A 13,277-nucleotide genomic window follows, 5' to 3' on the forward strand; every position below is an offset into this window, starting at 1 on the left:
TACAACACTTATCCGGACTTAGAATCGCGTTTGAGGTAGTTTTTCGAAAACCCGAAACCTTAATCTGCATTTTAATGGAGTTAGGACTTAGATTTAAAGTTTATTGAAGATGCTGACCTGCTGTTAAATTGTTAATTTATTTTTAGTCCTGTTTATATTAAAATTCAGTTCGGTTGTTCTAGAATGATTAGTATTATACCCAGTGAAAATTTATGATCGTTTAACAAGTGTTTGATTGTGAAATTATTATTGATGATGCATTGTTGATTTGTATTTGAGTGGACGTTTACGCGTTTAATAAATTATTGGGGTGGATAAATGTTTATGAAATATTAACAAGAATATTTTATTAGTAAAAAATTTATTTAGATTGTAAACAAGAAATATTTTAGATTATATATTAGTTAATCTTTAACTCTAATAAATATTGACTAGAATAGTCTCGCAAAATTTTGTTGTTATGAAAACCTCTAATTAATATTTAAAATAAGTATTTTTCAATAAAAAAATTAGTTTGTAATATCTATGAATAATATGAGAGTTAAAGAAAATGTTTAAATAGTAGAAATGTTTTATAAAATTTATGAATGAGAGAAATAGACTTAATTTTAAGTGTAGTAATTAATTGTTTGACTGAATATTATTTTGTTACTCGCATGATTAATTCTATGACAGGATTAATTTTATCGCATGGTTATGTGTTGTTAGTACTTTTAGTTGAAGTGTTGAACCGTGTGATATTTTGTTATGGCTGTAGATTGGACAAATAAGTTTCCGGTGTGGTTACGAGTAGTGAATCATATAGACGATGATACGTAAATGGAAAATGATAAAGTGTTGAAAGTGTGAGTACTGTATGGATTGTGAATTGAGCCATGGCGATGGCAAGGGTAACCTATGGGGCCCTATGTTGAAATGGGTTACCTACGGGGCCCGGTGTTGTGATACTAATGTATGATACGTCATGAGAAGTTTCTCTTCGAGAAAGAGAATGGGTCCTATGAGACGGTTATAGTTAGCGTGGGTTAGTGGATGTCCGACCCTAATGTACGATACGTCATGGGATGACTCGATCCTCCTGCTATGGTCTTAAGTGAGAACATGCTCGGTACATAACTTAGGTGAGCTCACCTAGGACCCTGGTGCAGGATAAGCAAGAGGAAGGGTGGACCCACGAGACGATTGTAGTTAGTGGATGTGGGAGGAAAGGATCTCGCGGAAAGAATCTTTAGATTACATGTAAGATGATGGATAGTAAAGAAAAAGACAATGTGTTATTATTTTATACCTTCGGTGTATTATGAATTATTATATTATTGATCTGCATATTGTGGTATTGGGTTTTAGAATTTCTACTTAGTGAATTATCACTCAGGATACGTTTGTATCCTGGCAAATCGTTTGCTTCGGCGTTCAATTTGCCAAAGTGTGCAGGATTCCACAGTGGAACAGTTGATACAGGTGGGACCTCTGAAACGGAGTCTGGGCCAACATTGCTTGGAATTTCGTGTCAAAACTAGAGTCGCTCTGGAGTTGCTTTTGTTACATAGATTTTTGTATTATTTTGAAATTGTAATTTTTGTATAAGGATAAATAGGGGCCTAATAGTTTGTAAAATTCAGTGTATTTTAGGATTAATGCTTCCGAAATTTCTTGAAAAATCGGGGCGTTACACAAATAGTCGCACTTTTGGACTAGATGAGATAGACCACATAGAGACCATCCATTTGCTACAATGAATAGTTGCGATTTGTTCAAAACTCTTTCATGTAAGAGTTTTTTTTGAACAAATCTGAACAATTGACTATACCAATGAGCAGTCGCGATGTGGACTGTCCCCTCCATTCCAAAAGTGCGACTAGAGAGGAGCTGGATACGGTGTAATGACATCTATTTAATAAGTTAAAATTACCAAACTGAACATTTAAAAATGGACGAAGAGAGTAGTTCATAATTTGTCATACAACTACTGCATACTCGTACTTGAAGGCATGACGCAACACATTTCGGTCATACGCTTGGAGATAGGGGAGAGAGCAAGGGAAATGAATGTGTTGGTCCTGTAATGATTTGATCACATTGTTACCTAGGGAAAGAGATGTGCTTGTCCTGTAGTGATATGATCAAACAATACCATTCAAACGAAAGAGGAACAAAGTCCACAACAAATAAACTCTCAATTGGAATACCTTTTAAGATACATATGTTATCCTAGTAAAGCTTTTAAAAAGTGTTGAATTCACTTTGCCGTGTCCCCAGCATTTCCCTTGGTAATGGATACCTCATGTGGTGTGTCCATACATGTCTCCACGTGTTTCTATTTTGTCGCGTGTCCTTGTAATGTCAGACTACAAAGTCTATCCAAAAATTAAGAGAGCTACACAAAAGTGGGCATAAAGAATTAATTCACTCCCCTCTATTTTCACTCTGTCAAATATGCATTTTAACAAACACAAAGTGAGCATCTTTGAAAGACAAATAACAAAAGTTATAGATAAAAAAATTCTCATCCTACATAGCAAAATCGATTTCCTTTTTCTAAATAGCAAAAAGTTTCCCCAGACATGTCTCAGTGTTGTTTCCGTTGTGTCACGTGTCCTCGCAGTGTCCGACCACAAAGTATATCCAAAAATTAAGAGAGCTACACAAAAGTGGGCATAAAGAATTAATTTACTCTCCACTATTTTCACTCTGTCAAAATGCATTTTAACAAACACAAAATGAGTATCTTTCAAAGACAAAATTCTTTTTCTTTTTCTGATAGCAAAAAAAGTTCCATCCTAGACAGCATTTTTTCTTCCCGATAAGACTCCCATCAAAAAAATTCTCATCCTAAACAGCAATTTAGGCACATTAATTTTTCTGCAGGAAGACCCTAAGGATGATGGGAGTCTTACCGGAGAGGGAGAACCAAAACGATTTCATGGACGGATGATTGGTGGGTGTGCGGGACGGCTGATTAGTGAAGGAGCTTTGTGGGCGCTGTTTTTTTTTCTTTTTTCGAAGCGCCGAGGAGTGGATTTAGAGAGAGAGAGAGGGAGAGAGAGAGAGAGAGAGAGAGAGAGAGAGAGAGAGAGAAGAGAGAGAGAGAGAGAGAGAGAGAGAGAGAGAGAGAGAGAGAGAGAGAGAGAGAGAGAGAGAGAGAGAGAGAGAGAGAGAGGAAAACTACTGGGTAGACAGGCGTGGGAAATAGGTTGAATCAATGATTCAATCCAACGATTGGAAGGGTGCTCATATTTGTATGAATAGACAAAATACCGCTCTGTTTTATAATATAGATATAGATAAGCTCTTACGTGAAATATGTACTCCAACTCCTTGAAGAATGTAAACTGAAAAATGTAATCTTAAATAGATATCTATATCTATATAATAAAACAGCTCAGTATTTGAATCATATGTATATAAATCTAACGGCCTAAGCTTATCCCTCATAAATCCTACGGCTGAGAAGAGTCCTAGGGCTGGAAAATCCTATTTTCATTAATCTTCTCTAACATTTCCTATTCCAACTCTCTTTTGTTATGGAAAGATAGAAAGTAATAAAATTTCATTGCCAAAAAAAGAGCCGGATTTTGAAATAAGAAAGGGAAGTAATTTTTGAAATCTAGCACACTCTCTCCGAAGTAAGGATAAATCTTCTCTAACTTTTTCTATCCCAACTCTCTTTTGTTATGGGAAGATAGAAAGTAATAAAATTTCATGTACAAATTTAGTGCAAGGCATATCGTAAACTAAACAAAAGGGTAAGAAATATTTTTGTTTATCGGTTGACCAATTTCAATTTTTTTGATGTGTGTGTGTTTTTTTTTTTGTAAACTAAACAAAAGGGTAAGAAAAAAAAATCCTTTCCATATAAATCATTTTTGTTGGTGGGGGTGGTCAATAGTTTCACAATTCATTTTAATTGTGTTCAAAACATGTTGCGCGTGCCTTCAAACACGAACAAACTCTAGTATCATAAAATACAAATCAGATTATAAAGATTACAGAAAGAGGATTCTGAATCTTCTATAGAAATAATATTTGGAAAATTGGAACACTAGATTTTAAAGTTCTGAATAGCCTCCATCTTCTACATGATTTGTTGATGGTTGAGGATACGGTGTGCTGGGCAGTTTTGAATTTAAAGCCCAGTGTACCAAAAAGACTATACATTTCAATGATTCAAGAGAGTTCCCCCAGCCTTTAAGGCGTGTTTGCGGATTAAAAAAAACAAGAGAGAGTTCCCCCACCCCAACAAATATTGTATACATGGTTGGCGGAGGAGTTAAGATTAGTCTACAAGCTCGTTGATTCAATATTAAACATTTGGTTAATATTAGCGTAAGACTTTATTGTTTTTCTTTTCTTTTTTGCAAGTGTTTATTTAGAATTTTGGTTAACCAATTTTAACTGGTTATCCAATCTTGTCTTGATAAGACAAAGGAATTCTTTTTATTTTAATATATATTTTAAAGTATTTAGAAAGAGAATTTTTTGGAAAAAAAAATAAAATAAGAGAGCGATCTCAAAAGAGATAGTAGCAAGATATTGGCCCTGTTTGCTAGCATTTATAATCTAACCTATTTAGCTTATTTGCTTAAAAAAAAGCTAATGAAGGGTGTTTGTTACCAACTATGAATATAAATTTGGCTTTTCTAACCTATTTAACCCAAAAAAATTAAATTATTTTAAGCTCCAATTCAATTTTTTTAACTTATTTTAAGTTGTTAAAACATGAATGGATAAATAAATCATAAAGTGAATAAGTTATTCATACTCAAGTTTTAAGTACAATATAGGGGTGTGTTTGGTAACATTTTCAGTTTTTTATTCTTAAGAAACTAGAAGTATGAAATAGGTTTATGTTTTCATAAAAACAAAAATAAGAAACATGTTTGGTAATATTTGTGTTTCAAAAAAAATTTTTGGGGGAAAATCCATTTTTGTTAATACTAAAAATGTCCAAAAAGCTACTCATAAAAAGAAATAACAAACACTTTCATAACTTATTTTAATTCGTTTAGGCGAATAATCTAAAAAGCGATAATCCAAAAAGCTACTCTCTCCGTTCTAATTTAATTGTCCTTTTTAAGAGTTCGTGTCATTTTTCAATTGATTATATCTCGTAATTTATAATGTTTTACTTGATCTGGAAAATGTTGTATTATAGAACTAATCGAAATCTATCAAATAAGATCCATATTGAATATAAAATTCATTACCGATTTAAAGATATAATTAATTTTTTAATCCGATTAAAATAAAACCAGGACAAGTAAATTAGAATAGAAGTTATAACTTAAAAGTGCAAGTTGGGCCATTAGGGACCAGAGATCATAGGGAAACACTTTGATCTGTTTAAATCTAGTTATTAGTAAGGCCATTATGAGCTTATAAACTACTCCAAAGAATCAAATAATATCTCCAACTTCAACGCAAGACCAATCTACATGAATATCGGCAAATACTTCCCCTAGTTGAAAAACCAGTCAAAATGGTCTTTTAGTAAAGACCCTTCCCCTTTATCTGATTTCAGCTCCTCTCTAATCCTTTAAATGAATTGGAGTGTACAATTTCAGCCAGAATTGGATTTTTCTCGTGCACGCCTCAGTGATCGGGATCATTAATTTTGTTTCACACGTAGAGAACATCAAATATACAAAAAATCAAGTTGATTGGATATCATTTGATATGATTTTAGAACGCATTTATATTGTCAAAAACAAGATCTCAACTTTAGATCAAAATTCACTTTCAACCTCTTTTTGCAATATAAATGTATTTTACAATTATATCAAACGACATGCGATTAACTCGAATTTTCTCATGCCTGATATTAAAAAAATGAATGACTTCGATCATTAAGATGCGACTTAAAAGAATCCTTTTCGGAGTAAGCATTGGAGAGGAGTTGGACCCATCAAAATTTTCGGACAAAAATTGGTGATGGTCATAGGGAGCTACACGCAATCTCATGTTCTCATTACCCCCACACCACCGGACCACCCATCATTGGATTCCTGACTTCCTTTTTCATCTACCTTTCCTTCCCGTCCCGATTGCCCGCTCCACTCACTCTCTCTGTCTCTCTCCTTTTTCCGTTTCCATTTCCTTTGTCTCTCTCTCTTTTTACACCGATGTGTTTTTACGTTATGAGTCTATACAGCACTTCCTTTGTTGTCTGAAAAACTCCAAAACGAAGGCCAGAAGGTCCTGCGCTTAATTCCCCCTCCAAAATCAGGTTTTCACCGTTATCTTCTCTCCTGGGTTTTCGGTTATTTTCTGGGCGAATCAAAAATTCTGAAAGGAAATTATATTCTGGGTTTCTTTCAGAACGGAAATTATTAAAGATAATTTATGGGTTAGACCTTTGGAACTTAAATTCACACAAAGAAAACCAGAGCGCGGAAGAAAACGAACAAAAAATTTTGTGGGTAGAAACGAAATAGGAGTTTTAAACATTCCTGATTTTATCTGTATAACACCATAAAACACGTATAGGTAAACAGGTTCAATCCAACTTTGCGATTGAGGATTAAGGTTTTTTAGTGTGGTTTTGTTTTGGGTGATTAAAAGAAAGGCGAATTCTGATCTCTATGCAAACCTCAGTCGTTCTCTGTTTGGTCTGGCAATACAACTTTGTCAATTAGGCACAGGGTTTTGTGAAATTGGGTTTCTTTTTTTTTTGCCCTCTTAGAATAAAGGAAAAAGAAAATTTGGTTTCTTTTGTTAGCATATAAAGAGGTGAATTGACATGGGTAATACCGGAAGTAGTAATGTTAACGGTCGGCGGAGGCACGGTAGCCGGCGGAGGCACCCTCCTCCTCTGCTGCCACAACAGCCTCAGCCCGAAATGTCGGCTAACCATTATGTGTTCGCAGCTGCAACCCCTTATCCTGCACAATTCCCAAACCAAAACCCTAACCCCAACCCTAACCCTCATCCTTACTACCCTTACCCCGGTTACTACCCACCTCCACCACCGCCCATGGCAGGGCCGCTTCCTGCCCCGTATGATCAGCACCACGGTCCACCCCACATGTACCCTTGTGGGCCTGTACTACCTTCCCCTCCACCATATGTTGAGCATCAAAAGGCGGTGACCATCCGGAATGATGTTAACCTTAAGAAGGAAAGCTTGCGTATGGAGCAAGACGAGGAGAACCCTGGGCAGTTCCTCGTTGCTTTCACATTTGATGCCACCGTTGCCGGAAGGTACATCTTTTAAGTGAATTTTGGTTAAGTGTCATTTATTTGGAAAGTCATTTTATTATTCTGTTTATATGAGGATTGAATCTTCAGATCATAGGAATAATTTCCTCTGGTGATGATTATATCGTACTTGTGACAGTTTGGTTTTTTTATTTGGTACTTCCCTTTTCTCTGCTTGTTTGTCTGGCGTTCCTTATTATTTTGGATTTTTGGTCATTCTCGTAGGGAATTTCTCTTATTGTTGGTGGTGTCATGTCCTTGTGAAGTCATTATGTTCTGCAATTTTGTTGGTAGATTGAATTTTAGTCGGTTTAATTGTGTAATAGCATTCAATTAGGTTGCAGGAATAATTTCCTCTGATGATGATTATAGAGTAGTCATAGTCATGATGGGCTTGAATTTTTGTTGGCTATTTTCCTTCCATTGTCTCTACTTGTGTGTCTATCTTTTGTACTCGTTCTAGATTGTTAGTTATTCTATGAATAGTTTTCACTTATTCAAGTCAGCTTTGTCAATTCTGGATATGATTGAGTTATGCTTTGGGGTTTTGGCATGTTCCGAAGATCAGGATAAAATGTTTTAAGATTTTGGAGATATTCATGCATGTTTCTCTATCGAGAAAACTGGCTTTGCATATGGAAGCTGTTGCATTATACTTAAAAGTGAAACCTTCACATTTGGTAAGTTGAGGATTTTTGGCAAAGACGCGCTTGCCGAACGTTTTAGATTTTATATGCAACAACAATGTTATGGCGCATGGACAGTTTCCAATGCCTAAAAACCTGAAAAAAGTCTGGTATGTCTGTACGTGTACTTTTGGAGTATGGCCTAAAAAAAAATCACGATTTCAGCAAAATCAAACCAAAGTTCAGATTCGCACATTATCCTAAAGTGGCTACAGTCGAAAATCTTGATTCTACAAGCATGCTAAGTTGCTAAAATCGGGGGGGGGGGGGGGGGGGGGGTGGGGTGGGGAGGGTGAGGGGGAGAGAGAGGCTTATCAATTAGCTTCATCTTTGTATGAAGTATGATGGGGTACAGCTTGGTCATGCATTGGGCTACTTTTGAAGTACTGACTGTACTGTACATATTTCACTTACCTGTTATGCTAGTGGAAGTACCACGCAAATTACTGGTAGCTGGTAGTTATGGGTACGAGTACAACAAAGTCACATGGGTTCAGAAGTTCCCATGCTTAATAGGTACCAACAAGTGAGGTTATTAATTGCCTTACTGCCAACACTCATTGGAAGGTGAGATTAGACAAAGTGAAACTTGAGATGAAAATAACTTGGATCATTGGGATATGCCAACAAATCGTGAGTTGACTGGCATAAAGGTTTTGCACTTTGTTGGAAATAGAGAGATGGATGGGATGGTTAAGTTGGTGGCAATGACGTATCCTGCAGTTATTTTACAGGTGCAAACTTAAAATACTGGAAAAGTAGAAGTTGAACTTGAATTGACTCCATGAAGAAACATATGAAGTTATGGGCCAATATGTTATGCACTTCCAATTATAGTTGGGGAGGATTCACTCAAACAATTGGGTTACGGTTTTGATGTTTTTGGTTAGTTGTTTGTCTTTTATCTATTCTCCTTTAATATGCTGGCCTTTGTTCTCTAAGATGACATGTTGGCAGGTGGCAAAATCAATCAAGTTCATACCTAGCTAGCTTTGTGCGGTAAACATAATTAGGCAGTCGAGAAAACCCTTTGTAGTTATCTTGATTACCACTGTGAAAGCATGTTGAGGAGATTATATCGTGACTGTTGTAGATTTTATGACGTCATGGGTTGACGTGTGTGCTCCCTTTTCAACTTCCTTTGACATTTATGTTTCCTTCTCTCCGTGTTGTCCTTGTCCTTCTTTCCCAGTATTTTAGCACATTTTAATGATAGTAGCTATAGATAATTAGCAAGTTACCCGCTTGTCTGACTCAGGCTATGTTCTAGACACTGGAATTTTTTGTTTCTTGAAACATATCCTGCTTTATAATCTAATGCTGATGTGTCATATATTTATATCCATATGCCGCTATATTTTCTGGGTTTTCAAGTCTTGGTGCTATTGTTGTTTCAGATTTCTGGATGCTGTTTCATAATGTCATTTACTTTGTTTTGTTCATATTTTCTCTGCTAGCTGCATCACTTTTATTGTCTTCATTTAAGATGGTGAAGGTTTACTTTTGGGATATCTTTTACTTGGCCGCAAAACAGCATCACAGTTCTTTTCTTTGCAAAAGAGGCTGAAGATTGTATCCTGACTCCGACGAAGGAAAACTTGCTTGCACCAGTGACGGTGCATTTCGAAGAAGGCTTGGGCCAGAAGTTCAGACAACCTTCTGGAACTGGAATAGACTTCTCAACGTTTGAGGAGACTGACTTACTGGAAGTGGTGGACATGGAAGTGCATCCTCTAGCAGTTAAAGCGGAAACATCCCCAGTTAGCCCAAGTGGATCTGAAGGAGGACATGTGGAGTCTGGGACCCCGAATTCTCAAATAACAAAGGCAGTGTTTGAGAAGGAGAGAGGTGAATACAAGGTGAGGGTGGTGAAGCAGATCGTATGGGTGAATCAAATCCGGTATGAGCTGCAGGAGATTTATGGGATTGGGGATTCAGCCGATGGTGACTTTGACGGGAATGATCCAGGCAAAGAATGTGTTATCTGCCTGTCTGAACCTCGGGACACAACTGTCCTTCCCTGCCGACACATGGTACTCTCTCTCTCTCTCTCTCTCTCTCTCTCTCTCGTGTATATACACTAGATGTGGGACAAGACGAGCCCATCTCTACTCAACATCTTTCCATTTTGTGCAATTTAATCACTTCGTGAGGGTGTGATTTTCCAACGGTTTCACTTCTGTTGTTGGTTGGTCCTCCTCGTCGTAATGGAAAGGGGCACTGCTCTTTTTCTGAAGATTTGGAGACTTTTTTCCGATGTATTTCTTTCAAGTTACTTAACTTTTTCCTTTCTCTGAAACTTTAGTCGACCCCTTTGTCATTTTAATTTAATTGTCCGTCATTACAACATGGAACGCAGTTCAAGGTCGTTATTTGGATCAACCTGTATACGTGTAGGTTTTTTGTATGACTCTTGCTGGCAACGCCTCCTTAATAGCAAAGAAAATGGACTTAACGATCCTTTGTCCTAATTTTGGTAGGCTACGAAGATGCTTCTGTTAAGCCGCATTCTCAGCGTCTATGGCTGTAATATGTCCTTTCTTACCCCCTTTAACCCGTGTCCTTGGAAATCCACCTTCTCTATTTCTTTCAGCACCCTCGGCATGGACTCATTCCTTGCTGCTAGCATGCGGATTGATCTGCTTTACATATCACTGTACCAATTTGTTGTCACTCTTACTACTGCTATACGGAGGGAATTAATTTGTTTTATTGATGAGTATATGAATGGAATTCATTGTCTGCATATATTTATCGAATGCAATTGTGTCCATATTAAACATGTCAATAGCTTGTTACTAACACGCTATTGCCTTGGTTTATCTCCTTGGTGCAGTGTATGTGCAGCGGCTGTGCAAAGGTTTTGAGGCTCCAAACAAACCGGTGCCCAATTTGCAGACAACCAGTTGATAAGCTTTTGGAGATCAAGGTCAATAATGGGCCTGAAGAGTGTAGCGTTGCTAGCATATAAATATTTTGTTGCTGCTACCGTGTGATTAAAGATCACCTCTCCCTCTGAAGTCTTATCATTCCTCCAACTTTCAGAGTTGACAATACCCGGAGCAGATCATTGTCGGTATGCAGTTTGGCTTTGTATTAATGGTACATCTTTTTGGAAGTTCAAGCCAGGAAACATGGCAAGCCAATTGATTCTGTATGCTTGTCATAGTTCTTGTAACGTTATTACTGTTTGTCATGGTATACATAATAGTATGTTTGGTTTGTATTTATATTTGATTTAGGTTCGGTTTGTTTTTAACATGAATATTTTTGGCTGGAAAATATTTTGTTATGCAAATTGATTTTTCTAAAACAAAAGTTGTCAATTTCTTTTTCCAGTGTTTGGTTGCTATTAGGATATCATATCATTATGAAAATTTCTCTTGAACAACCATTGTCTGCTGATTGCCGGATGAGTTTACCAACACATTGGGAAGTACTTGGAATACATTTCTTCAATTGGGTAGTTGTAGTCTCCAATCAATGGATTGGAATAGAAATGTTTATGTTTCTATTTTGAAATACCCTTCAGAGAGAGAGAGAATATTGCCTGAACACAGTTGAGGAGAATCAATGAGAGAGGGAGAGGGATAAAAAAGAGGGGTTGCTGGACTTTGGAAAGGAAAAGTCCGCAGTGGGTTTATTATATTTGTGTGTTAAAGTGTGGATTAGGATAAAAAATGAGTCCCATAAGTGTGTGTTAAGACATTGTTAACCTGGGAGTGTGTTAGTATATATATGAGTACCTCAATGGGTTAGTTAGGAGTGTGTTATTTTTTATATCAACTCTTTAAAATAATGTCAAAAACAACGGTGCATCAATCCCTTGCTAATTCTTCCCGTTTCATAACCCAATATGTTATTAAACTCGTCGCGGACACGGTCCCATAACTTTCCTCTTGCTTGGTCTGTGCTTTGTACCAATAGCCGCATCTTCCGAGACGCACAACCATGCCTTGCAAAGAGCTTCATCTTCCTCCTTGCTCCAATTTGGATTCCTTGCAGTTTGGACTTGAGTCATGTTCTTCTTTTGTGATGTTGGAGGTTGTAAATCACTACTGGAATGATGAGGAGGGATTTGAGATGATTCAGAAGGAAACTGGTGGTATGGAACAAAGTTAAAAGATGAGTTTAGTTCATATGACTGGGACTCAAGTCTCAAAGTGGTCGAAATTATTCAGGTGAGTGGGATCCATTGATGGAAGGGATGGATTGTAGCTCTTTGGTGCTCAATGCATATACAGAAAAACAAATTAAAAAAAAAAATCAACGGTAAGTTTTCAAAAAAAAGAGTAATGGGCATTTATGTTTTATGGTTAGAATTTGAATTCATAGAGATGGAACCCACTTATTGTTTGCTTATCTTTGTCAAACTTGGCGCACATAATAGCACCCTATATACTAGATTTACCACACTTTAGTACACAAGCATTGTGGAACAAAAAATACATTTTTGTTTATTAATGCTTTGTTTGGATTGGAATTTGAAAAGTTTTTTGAAAAATAGTAGGGGTAATAAATGGAGAGAGATAGAGAGAGAAATGTTGAAAGTAGGGGAAATCTAGGGGAAATTTTTTGAAAAATTCTTTTTAAGTACACACAAGTTAATAAACCCATTACGGATGCTCTAAAATGACTTATGGGGAAGTTCTGAGGCAAAGTTAGGCTACATTTGTTTTGACGTAAAATATTTTCCTGTAAAATATTCTACATATTTGTCGTTGTTTAGTTGTACGAAACATAAAAAGGCATTTTACATGGAAAATAACTTACCAATGAAACTTTTTGGTTCTTTGTAGTCACACATTTTTTTAATCCCTTCGTCTCAAATTCTTGATCCTCTACGATTACGTACAATTTTAAATTGCCTATATCTCTCAATGTATATTATTTTTTATGTTTCTAAAGACATTCTTTTAAAGAAATAATTGAAATCTATCAAATAAGATCCACATTGCATATTTTAAACAATATACATTGAGAGATATAGATCATTGAAAATTACACGTAAAACTGTAGAAGACCAAGAATAGAATTTGGGATGGAGGAGGGAGGAGGGAGTTAAGTTGGGGGGAGTGACCCTTTGGTGCTTGATTATGTTTAGTCTTTAAAATCAAAATTTAAAAATTTAAAAAATTCAAAAATAGTGGGATCTTTCTTGCATGGAAATTGAAATTTGCGCGGTATTTGTTGGTTGTTTGAGTTGAGACATGATGTGCATTGCTTGGATATTTCGCGGACCGTTAGTTCTTTATGCTATCTTGTTAATGCATCTTCTCTATGGCACTTCACGTATTTTTGGGCTTAGTTTTCTTGTGAGTGTCGTTTGAATATTCTCAATGGCTAAATTAGTGGAGACTGATGTCCTAGTGAGCTTTCGTGCCTTAGCTTTTT

The 13,277-nt window shown here is 36.4% G+C and overlaps 2 protein-coding genes across 2 annotated transcripts in view; both read left to right on the plus strand.

Moving 5' to 3' along the window:
• Positions 1 to 8,587, plus strand: part of LOC131324763 (V-type proton ATPase subunit G-like) — a 37,438-nt gene extending 28,851 nt beyond the window's left edge. Inside the window, exon 5 of the mRNA XM_058356871.1 lies at positions 8,577 to 8,587. The gene's annotated coding sequence lies outside the window, so the exon portion shown is untranslated. The remainder of the gene's footprint in view (positions 1 to 8,576) is intronic.
• LOC131324756 (probable E3 ubiquitin-protein ligase LOG2) lies at positions 5,859 to 11,201 on the plus strand. The gene is made up of 3 exons (XM_058356864.1): positions 5,859 to 7,200; positions 9,418 to 9,916; positions 10,720 to 11,201. Exons 1-3 carry the CDS (start codon positions 6,740 to 6,742, stop codon positions 10,852 to 10,854), a joined length of 1,095 nt encoding a protein of 364 aa, XP_058212847.1. The 5' UTR covers positions 5,859 to 6,739; the 3' UTR covers positions 10,855 to 11,201.
• Positions 11,202 to 13,277: the final 2,076 nt, after the last annotated feature.

Source organism: Rhododendron vialii, chromosome 4a (genome assembly GCF_030253575.1).
Source record: "Rhododendron vialii isolate Sample 1 chromosome 4a, ASM3025357v1".
Lineage (NCBI taxonomy): Eukaryota > Viridiplantae > Streptophyta > Magnoliopsida > Ericales > Ericaceae > Rhododendron > Rhododendron vialii.